Genomic DNA, 10,863 nt, shown 5'->3' with positions numbered 1-10,863 from the left:
TGTCGAAGGTGTGCTGGATTCAGTAAGGTCTGGCCCTGCATCAAGTATGAAGTATAGCTGTATAAGTTGGCAGTACTTACCGAAAAGTGAGGTGGGCAAATGGTTTTAGTGTCTCCTAACTCCATAGTGTGATGCCAGTTCTTGAAACGGCGCAGACAGGTGTGTGCTCAGATTAGAGGCACAGTAACGCTTCTATTCATACGACCTGTAGTTCTCAACAAGACTTCCTCATCCTGTAACCAACCTCCTCCGTCTGCTCATGAACAACTGTTGTCTTTGGTTCAGACCTCTATCCAGATGGTTGTTCTGCCATTTTGAAGTTAGCCATCCACAGTCAAGGGTGTCACAATACTGTGCTGCCATGAAAGATGCATTAGATCAAAGGAAGGTCTGAGATCGACGAGTCCTTGTCTGAGGCAGATATCTCTGTCTGTGCAGTTGTTTTGTCTTTCTGGGGTCAGAAAGTAAGAGTCTGGTATTCTGGTTGACCCTGAATACTTTCTGAATGCACTGTAGATACTACCCATATTACCAATAAGTCTCTCTTTTCCCGTTGTCTGGTATTCTGGTTGACCCTGAATACTTTCTGAATGCACTGTAGATGCTACACATATTACCCATAAGCCTCTGTTCCGGTTGTTGACCGTTCTATGAATTCAGATTTCACCCTGTTTGGATTCTACATGAAAACAGTGATGCCTCGTTTTGTAGTTGCAGTTCGGTTTATGTCTGGAAAGAAAGCATTGTCCTTTCTTTGATGTTGAGAAGCCTTGCTTGACTTACTGGTGATCGTGACCAGCAAGGAGGTGTTTTGACTGACATGCCTGTCATCGTCCAACGTGTATTACCCCATGAACATCAACGATGGAGAGACTGTAGCTCTGGACAGCGGTTAGATGTTTCTCCATCTGTCTTATCGAATGGATGGGAGAGAGTCTGGGACCTGCAGCCTCGTTTCTTTTTGAATGAGAGAGTCACAACCTGTTTTTAATATTGTGAACATGCTGGCCCACCTACAGCCTTTCACTACCCTTCCTCAGAGCCCTGAGACTAGCACCATGTAGCCCAGCTGCTGAAGGGGCTCTCCACTGACACGGTCCTCCTGTCTTGTTCCTCTGGATGGGGACCATGGCCCTCTACCTGCAACAGTGCCCTTACCACCGGCGCCTTCTTCCGGAACCGTCTGGTGTCCAGCCAAGACCCCCCAGAGTGCCTCTATGGTCGGACCCCTGTAGACCTCCCAGAGTGCCTCTATGGTTGAACCCCTGTAGACCTCCCAGAGTGCCTCTATGGTTGAACCCCTGTAGACCTCCCAGAGTGCCTCTACGGTCCAGCCCCCACTGTAGACCTCCCCAGAGTGCCTCTACGGTCAGCCCCCCTGTAGACCTCCCAGAGTGCCTCTACGGTCGGACCCCTGCAGACCTCCCAGAGTGCCTCTACGGTCAGCCCCCCTGTAGACCTCCCAGAGTGCCTCTACGGTCAGCCCCCGTAGACCTCCCAGAGTGCCTCTACGGTCAGCCCCCCTGTAGACCTCCCAGAGTGTCTCTACGGTCGGACCCTGTAGACCTCCCAGAGTGTCTCTACGGTCAGCCCCCACTGTAGACCTCCCAGAGTGCCTCTACGGTCGGACCCCTGTAGACCTCCCAGAGTGCCTCTACGGTCAGCCCCCCCCTGTAGACCTCCCAGAGTGCCTCTACGGTCAGCCCCCCCCTGTAGACCTCCCAGAGTGCCTCTACGGTCAGCCCCCCTGTAGACCTCCCAGAGTGTCTCTGGGGTCGGACCCCTGTAGACCTCCCAGAGTGTCTCTACGGTCAGACCCCACTGCTGAGCCTCCCAGAGTGCCCCTACGGTGGGACCCCTGTAGACCTCCCAGAGTGCCCCTACGGTCGGACCCCTGTAGGCCTCCCAGAGTGCCCCTACGGTCGGACCCCTGAGGCCTCCCAGAGTGCCCCTACGGTCGGACCCTGGAGACCTCCCAGAGTGCCCCTACGGTCGGACCCCTGTAGACCTCCCAGAGTGCCCCTACGGTCGGACCCCTGTAGACCTCCCCAGAGTGCCCCTACGGTCGGACCCCTGTAGACCTCCCAGAAGTGCCCCTACGGTCGGACCCTGTAGACCTCCCAGAGTGCCCCTACGGTGGGACCCTGTAGCCCTCCCAGAGTGCCCCTACGGTCCGGACCCCTGTAGACCTCCCAGAGTGCCCCTACGGTCGGACCCCTGTAGACCTCCCAGAGTGCCCTACGGTCGGACCCCTGAGACCTCCCAGAGTGCCTCTACGGTCGGACTGTAGACCTCCCAGAGTGCCCCTAGGTCGGACCCTGTAGACCTCCCCAGAGTGCCTCTACAGTCAGCCCCCTGTAGACCTCCCAGAGTGCCCTACGGTCGGACCCTGTAGCCTCCCAGAGTGCCTCTACGGTCAGCCCCACTGTGGAGCCTCCTGTGCCCCTACGGTCGGATCCCTGTGAGCCTCCCCAGAGTGCCTCTACGGTCGGACCCCTGTAGACCTCCCAGAGTGCCCCTACGGTCGGACCCCTGTAGACCTCCCAGAGTGCCCTACGGTCGGACCCCTGTGAAGCCTCCCAGAAGTGCCCCTACGGTGGGGACCCCTGTAAGGCCTCCCAGAGTGCCCTACGGTCGGACCCTGTAAGGCCTCCAGTGCCTCTACGGTCGGACCTGTGACCTCCCAGAATTGCCCTACGGTCGGACCCCTGGGCCTCCCAGAGTGCCTCTACGTTCCGGACCCTGTAGACCTCCCAGAGTGCCTCTGCAGTCGCTTCTGTCCTCATTTCTTTTTTATATCTAATTCACTGTCACTGTCTACATGACGTTTGTTGGCCTAATCCTTCATGTCATTCCCGTTAACCTGTCTGTCTCTCTCCTCTCTGTCTGTGTCTCTCTCTGTCTCTGCCTGAGAATGCAGCCGTGACAACTATAAAGGGAGTGTTCATTCTCCAATCGATGGGTCAATATCCGTTACTCATTTTGCTACGGCTTTTAATCCAAAGGATGCTTGCCAGCTTTCTCTTCCAGATCTTTACGGTGAAATTAGAAGAAAAAAGTCCCTGCTGGGGAAAAATGTCGGTCTGCCCTTGAGAAAAGCACTTAACCCTAATTGGTCCAGGGTCGCCATCAATATTGGCTGATCCCAGGTCATGACCCAGCTCTCCGAGGGTGTCGCAGGGAGTGCAATATGCAACAAAAACACATTTGCATTTCACACCACACACTTTCATATATTTGAAACAGGAAGAATATAAGCACCCCCTATTTGACCTTTTACAGTCCAGTTGGTTATTCTGACTGTCAAGATAGTTGCTCTACATATGGACACTTGATTGGAGTGATGTGGAGACTGCACTTTTGGTGGACCTCCTGGCTACCATTGAAAATCCCTTCGCTCTCATGAATGATGTTTTGGTATTTTGACCAGATTTAAGATCTGAGATCTGCGAAGAATATCTAGGTCATCTTGGCTCACCTCATTTTAATTGGCAGAGTAAGCGGTAGTCTGTCCTTAAACCACAGAGTTTTAGGGGAGTATCTAGAGCTTCTGCTTCCCCCTTTTAAGCCTATGCATCCACACAGGAGAGTACTAGACATCAGCCCCAGAACTCTGTAGCTGGATAGGAAATCACTTGGTAGACTTGGAAGAGGTTGATAGGAATATTACATTTCCATAGGTAATTGACTGGGCACACTTGAATTGTCAAAGCCTGACGGGGTTTTTTTCTTCTCTCGTCTTACTTTATTTTTCCATTTCCCTCCTCCTATCTTTTTTTTTATTACATATCTTAATTCGCTGCGTCTCTCTCCCTCTCTTGCTCTTCAACTCTGTTTCACGGCTAGTAGCTAATGGGCGCAGTGTAGCATCAGTTGTCTTCTGCTACATCTGGTGTGTGTGAGCTGAATTAAATATCCTTACGGAGTATTGGCTGCAACACGTAGCGAGGAGGAGTGGAGACAGAGCGAGGAAAGCAGAGGAGGAAGGAAAGACAACAGAAAACTAGAGACTCTTATCAGGCCTTCTCCACAGACGTCTGGGTTGATATTTTTCAGCGACGTTATCAGAATTTTGGCAGAGGCATGTTGTACTCTGACCTTGTCTTGCCCAGGTGAATAATGATGCTGAAAACTGCTTCTAGTTGAACTCGGCAAACTCAAAAGGAGCTCCACAAAGGCTTCCCTTCTTTTGGGGTTGGTGAGAATCCATCCTGACCAAGTTGACTTGTTATTTGTGACATGAACAAGTTGATTAATCTCAATGAAACTGTCAGTTGGTTGGGAAGAAACATTATGGAGGAATACTGCAAAATGCGGGCCTTGGAAGCCATTTGTGCTAACCATCGAAGTGCTGTTGGATTTGGGTTACAATAGTTGGACAGTTCGGAGAAGGATGACAGCATGCATTCTGGAAATGGATGACTGGATGACTCATTGCTTGACCTCATACATTCCTTGTTTTTGTGTGGTGCTGTCAATTCCATTGTGGTGTTATTTCGGGCTGCACTGGCAAAAAAGTTGATTGCCTGCACAGGCCTGTTGGTGTGTGAAAAGCCTGTGGAGTCGCACAACACAAGTCCTCAGGGCAGGACGTGTGTACTGTACGCCATTCGAGGCATAAAGCCTGTCCTTGGTCGAGCTGCTCTATGGCTTGGTACTTTTGTGTGAATGACTGTGAATTTTGGCATGGTCCTTGCAGAGTGCCCTGGGGAAGCCCAATGTCTATCTTTCTCTGTGGAGTGATGTCACATTGAAAGGGCAGGGCTACGTGCTATATTACTGTATTGCCACGTCTCACAGCTCAGATGGAGGGGTGGTGCCACCGTGTGTTTGTGTGTCTCCTCTCCCATGCAGGCTTTGAAGGCTGCTCCATGGTGCCCTCTATCTACCCGCTGGAGACATTACACAACTCGCTGTCCCTCAAGCAGGTGGACAAGTTCCTCAATGCCGTGTGTGAGCATAGCAGCGATGCCCACGCCAAGACCATGAAAGGTAAGCATTCTAGTCAGAGCCATGCATTTAGAGAGTTGGGCCATTGAAGTTTCTGCATTATGATGCATTTACATGAAACTACAACATTCTATGGCAGCCATGTTGGCTCCCCCATTAACATTACATGGGGAATAGAATGTCTAGAATGAGCATTATGACGCATTTACATGAAACTACAACATTCTATGGCAGCCATGTTGGCTCCCCCATTAACATTACATGGGGAATAGAATGTCTAGAATGAGCATTATGATGCATTTACATGAAACTACAACATTCTATGGCAGCCATGTTGGCTCCCCCATTAACATTACATGGGGAATAGAATGTCTAGAATGAGCATTATGACGCATTTACATGAAACTACAACATTCTATGGCAGCCATGTTGGCTCCCCATTAACATTACATGGGGAATAGAATGTCTAGAATGAGCATTATGATGCATTTACATGAAACTACAACATTATATGGCAGCCATGTTGGCTCCCCCATTAACATTACATGGGGAATAGAATGTCTAGAATGAGCATTATGACGCATTTACATGAAACTACAACATTCTATGGCAGCCATGTTGGCTCCCCCATTAACATTACATGGGGAATAGAATGTCTAGAATGAGCATTATGACGCATTTACATGAAACTACAACATTCATTCTAGGAGCGACATACCAAGCCTCTACAATACAGACCTGATCCAAGATCTGTTTGTGCTGTCGTACCAGCTCCTATGTCCATTGGCCTGATAATGACCATAAGTGTTGGCAAGATTGGAGAAACAGATCTGGGACCAGGCAAACAAATGAATATATTTGGTGTCAGTCATCATTGTCTTTCTCAGTGGCATATCATACATCCACCTTTTATGATGTTTAGTAGCGAACATGATCGTTTCCCTCCAGCTCTCTCTGCCCTGTTCGACACGTCAAGTCAGGGGTACAGCCAGACACACATCTACCCCCACCCACCGAAAGCCCTGTCCTCCTCAGAAACTCCTGTCCGGTCCCCCGAATGCCCACTTTGGTGTGAGTATAGCGACGTCCACGTTCTTCAGTTTTCATACATATTTCTTTAAAACATATCGAGCTCTTTTAAATGTGAGAATATTAAACGCTAAACTAAATACTGAGCATTAACATCACCGTACTGTACTTGTACCACAGAGTAATATGCTGTGTTCTTTTGAGTACCAATTAGCTTCAGTAGGTCAACCTGGCAGTCTGGCATCTCTGCTTCTCAAAGTGCTATCGTGAGTTACAGTAGATGCATATGCAAACCTTTACAATCAAACGCAGGTTCAGGTGCATGTCAGTCCGACCACAACCCGTAGCACTTACCTAGATGGGTTTGAGCAATATGGCGGAAGCCTCCCCCAACCCCGTGGGTAGGTTAGTTTGAGATTACACCCACTCAGTCCCTTCAGATGTGAAAACATCAAAGTGATGCTAAGGTAAAGGGTTCAACACTACAGTAGTAATGCACATTTCCATTGTCCTAGAACACGGTGGTGTTCAGTGGGGCGTTGCAACAGAGAATGTTTTAAAACAAAATGAATGTCTTATTGAACAGTCTATTTTCTTCTGTTTGGAGCCTATTATTGTCCAATGGTTACCAGGCCAACCAGCACCAGAGACAGAGGTTTCCCAGAGCAGGACATATAAAAAGCCTGAAACTGTCAGATTAACTAAACAAGAGCGCTGTGTTTTAGTCTTTCTTTGCCAAGAAGAGAGGCACAATCAATTTTTAAGACTTCTGTAAAATAGGACTCGGGATAATAAACCCCCCTTAGTTTTATCAAGCCATCTCTGCCTCGCCGCTGGGGTCCATTGTTGTCGGTGCCCCCTCCCCTTCCAGTGGGGATTCATTTGGTCCTTCACCAGTCTTTTAGTTTCAACAGCTGCTGTGAGCTTCTTTATCTCTCGCTCTCCTTTATCTGTCTCTCTCCTTTCTCTCTCGCTCTTTCTGTCTCTCTCCTTTATCTCTGTCTCGCTCTTTCTGTCTCTCTCCTTTATCTCTGTCTCTCTCTTTCTGCCTCTCTACTTTCTTTTCTGTCTCTCTCCTTTATCTCTGTCTCTCTATTTCTATCTCTCTTTCTGTCTCTCTCCTTTCTCTCTCTCTTGCTGTCTCTCTCCTTTATCTGTCTCACACTTTCTGTCTCTCTCCTTTATCTCTCTCTCTCTTTCTGTCTCCTTTGTCTCTCTCCTTTCTCTCTCTCTGTCTCTCCTTTCTCTCTCTTTCTGTCTCTCCTTTCTCTCTCTGTCTCCTTTATCTCTCTCTTTCTGTCTCTCCTTTCTGTCTCTTTCCTTTCTCTGTCTCTCTCTCCTTTATCTCTGTCTCTCTCCTTTATCTGTCTCTCTCCTTTCTGTCTCTCTTTCTGTCTCTCTTTCTGTCTCTCTCATTTATCTGTCTCACTCCTTTATCTCTCTCTTCTGTCTCTGTCTGTCTCCTTTATTTCTCTCTGTCTCTCCTTTATTTCTCTCTTTCTGTCTCTCTCCTTTATCTCTCTCCTTTATCTCTCCCTTTCTGTCTTTCCTTTCTGTCTCTCTCTTTCTGTCTCCTTTCTCTCTCTTTCTGTCTCTTTTCTCTCTCTTTCTGTCTCTCCTTTTTGTCTCTCTCCTTTCTTTCTGTCTCTCTCTTTCTGTATTTCCTTTATCTCTGTCTCTCTCTTTCTGTCTCTCTCCTTTATCTCTCTCTCTGTCTCTCCTTTCTTTCTGTCTCCTTTTTCTGTCTCTCTCCTTCTGTCTCTCTCTTTCTGTCTCTCCTTTATTTCTGTCTCTCTCCTTTCTTTCTGTCTCCTTATCTCTCTTTCTGTCTCTCCTTTATCTCTGCCCCTATCTCTCTCTTTCTGTCTCTCTCCTTTATCTCTGTCTCTCTCTTTCTGTCTCTCTCCTTTATATCTGTCTCTCTCTTTCTGTCTGTCTCTCTCTTTCTGTCTCTTATCTCTCTCTCTTTCTGTCTCTCTTATCTCTCTCTTTCTGTCTCTCTTATCTCTCTCTTTCTGTCTCTCCTTTCTTTCTGTCTCTCCTTTATCTCTGGTGGTACAAATAATTATCCCTTCACAATTACTTGTTTATGTTCATGTTTGTGTGGGTCTCTTTCTCTTTTTCTTTGTGTGTGTGTGTGCAGACAGCAGTGGCCCCTCTAGCACAGTGTTCAGTGGAAGGTCCTCTTCCCCCACCTCAGTGAACCCAGACATACATTTCAACTTCAGTGAGTAGACCACAGCCCCTCACCGGATCCCACAGAGAAACTAGAGGACAACACATCACCTGGATCCACTCCCTATTAATCCATCCACCCACCCATCTGTCCACCCACCCAGCCATTCATCTGTCCACCCATCTGTCCACCCACCCAGCCATTCATCTGTCCACCCATCTGTCCACCCACCCATCTATTCATCTGTCCACCCATCTGTCCACCCACCCAGCCATTCATCCATCCACACTGTGACTTCTACCCACCTGTGAGTGCTTTCAAACTAATCACAGTCACATACAGTGCTGGACCCTAAGGACCGCCAGTCTCATTTTGTGGACGAAAACAAACCAAAACCCACTGGCCCCTCCCCTCAGGCGGATGTGTGTCTAACCAACACTCTGCCCCAGTTGAGCGACAGCGAGGGGAGCCTATCCCCAGGCTCCTTTGCAATGTATAGACGGACCTGAAGCTGGACGCATCGCTGCAGTCTGTCCCAGATTCAGACTGTGGCTGCTGATTTAGACACGATGGGAGAAACAGGAGCTGATTATTTCCATGCTTCATCCAAACCCTATTCTATATGGAACTGCCCACACAAAATGTGTCTGTGCATTGAGTACCTCCTCTCTCTGAGGGAGGGAGGCAGGTTCTGCATTTTCAGTCATGGCTGACCATATTCTTTGGAACAGTTGAGCCAGTTGATTAAATACTTTCTCCAGTTTTGTTGGTGTTGTCCCTTTATTTTGTGTATACTGTTTGGGGTTTCCTTTAAATGATTTTGGGGGAAAGGGTACAATACAATGGGGATACTATTTCCTGTCATTGTCTACACAGCATTTTCATACCACTTTGTCGCAAAATAACAACTCATTCTATACACATACTGGTTATGTTTGAAGTGGAAAATATATTCCATATACCTCCTTCAACCTACCAAACATATAAACACACGTGCCTCAACTCCCTTACAACGAGAATCAGTGTTACTGAATCTATTTTTTTACAGTGTTTCAAGGGTAAACCACTCCAGAGGAAGTAGCTGACTGTCTTTTAGGCTACTTCCGTCTGGACTGGATCCAGTCCTCATACTGGTTTAAACATGTCTGCTGTTTTGCCATAGTTAAGTGTTTAATATGAATTTAAACGATTCTATATCATATGTTGTAATGCATAATATTTTGCCATCTGTGTTGCACCTGAGAGGATAATAAACATATATTGAATATGTAATTAGGGCTAAAAAAAAATAAAAATAAATGAGATGGGAGGGATCCGTTAAATCGTTTTTACAAAACATATCGTTATGAATACAACTTCATACAAAATGTTTTTTTCTTTTTTTTTCTTGTACAGTGCCATTACATTCTTGGCATAATTCTCAGAATTGTAAATCTGAAACGTTTCAATAGATTATGTAGAGAACATGCTTGTCATTGTGTTTTGTAGTTTGTACGTCGTCTTTTTGTTATGTAGTCTTGTATGCTATCTCAAGGATGCTCTCAACTGCACTAATGCAGACCTACCGGAGCTGAATCTGTACAACAAACCTTTCTTTGACTTTACTTCACGTTGCTTTTTTATCCTGATAGTAAGGATTTATTTAACGATTGGTGTTTTTGTAGGTGAAATTTAGGGCTGTATTTGTGATTTTACTTCATGTGGCATGTAATGTCAGCCAAATACATTTTGATGCTGTATAGAATCCTCTCCTTAGACTTTCAAAATAGAATACCAAGGTTGTTTTATTAAAAGTCATATCGGCTCTCTGAAGGTTGTGTTTCTCCATTAAGCTCAGGCATTACAAATCCATCATTTTAACTAGTCTGATGGGTGCACAAGTTTGTGTGTGTGGGCATGCGGGTGTGTGTGGGCATGCGGGTGTGTGTGGGTATAGCAAGGTTTAGTATCATATTATAAAGCCCTCAAACTCAACCCTCGAAGCCAGTTCCATTGCATTATTTCATTGTTCCCCCTCTAATCAGGGACTGATTTAGACCTGGGACACCAGGTGGGTGAAATTAATTATCAGGTAGAACAGAAACCCAGCAGGCTCCGGCCCTCATAGGGTCAGAGTTCAAGACCCCTGTTATAGAGGATGATATGCTCACAGTGGCTTCACACATCAGATCACAAAATACAGTTGGCTTCCATTAGTACTTTATATGAAGAGGAGTGTGGAACAGTTCATGTCTGTTTAGGCAACGGAGAGAAAGACGGAGAGATATTTAACGGCCCTGTTTTTATACTACATTGTTCAACAGCTGATGAAACTAACACTGAAGAAGTGTGAAACAATGTGATCAGTGTTATTTCCTGGTTGGCTTAAAGGCCCAGTGCAGTCAAAAAAACGTGATATGCCTGTGTTTATTTATATATACTGTGTGTGTGTGTGTGTGTGTGTGTGTGTGTGTGTGTGTGTGTGTGTGTGTGTGTGTGTGTGTGTGTGTGTGTGTGTGTGTGTGCGTGTTTATTTATATATACTGTATGTGTGTGTGTGTGTGTTTATTTATATATACTGTATGTATGTGTGTGTGTGTTTATATATACTGTATGTGTGTGTGTGTTTATTTATATATACTGTATGTGTGTGTGTGTTTATTTATATATACTGTGTGTGTGTGTGTGTGTGTGTTTATTTATATATATATTGTGTGTGTGTGTTTATT

General features: G+C 46.5%; 1 protein-coding gene across 2 annotated transcripts; it reads left to right on the top strand.

The window, feature by feature from the left end:
* The first annotated feature begins 4,785 nt into the window (after positions 1-4,785).
* On the top strand, positions 4,786-9,959 carry LOC135534650 (inositol hexakisphosphate and diphosphoinositol-pentakisphosphate kinase 1-like). Of its 2 annotated transcripts, none has more exons than XM_064961576.1 (3): positions 4,786-4,992; positions 5,899-6,021; positions 8,127-9,959. In XM_064961576.1, the coding sequence occupies exons 1-3, from the start codon at positions 4,806-4,808 to the stop codon at positions 8,180-8,182; spliced, it is 366 nt and encodes a 121-aa protein (XP_064817648.1). In that variant the 5' UTR covers positions 4,786-4,805; the 3' UTR covers positions 8,183-9,959. The 2 variants fall into 2 exon arrangements, with proteins under 2 accessions (XP_064817648.1, XP_064817647.1); XM_064961575.1 differs by having other exon boundaries at positions 8,123-9,959.
* The last annotated feature ends 904 nt before the right edge of the window (positions 9,960-10,863 follow it).

Source organism: Oncorhynchus masou, unplaced genomic scaffold, assembly GCF_036934945.1.
Source record: "Oncorhynchus masou masou isolate Uvic2021 unplaced genomic scaffold, UVic_Omas_1.1 unplaced_scaffold_3742, whole genome shotgun sequence".
NCBI lineage: Eukaryota > Metazoa > Chordata > Actinopteri > Salmoniformes > Salmonidae > Oncorhynchus > Oncorhynchus masou.
Note: the sequence above shows the minus strand (reverse complement) of the source record. Positions and strands in the feature narration are given on the sequence as shown.

Bases quoted from the DNA above. Each gene is read 5' to 3' on its own strand.
- LOC135534650 (XM_064961575.1), top strand. From the start codon at position 4,806: ATGGAGGGGTGGTGCCACCGTGTGTTTGTGTGTCTCCTCTCCCATGCA. The intron at 4,993-5,898 runs GTAAGCATTCTA...GTTTCCCTCCAG, and splicing joins CCACGCCAAGACCATGAAAG to CTCTCTCTGCCCTGTTCGAC. The intron at 6,022-8,122 runs GTGAGTATAGCG...GTGTGTGTGCAG, and splicing joins CCCCGAATGCCCACTTTGGT to ACAGCAGTGGCCCCTCTAGC.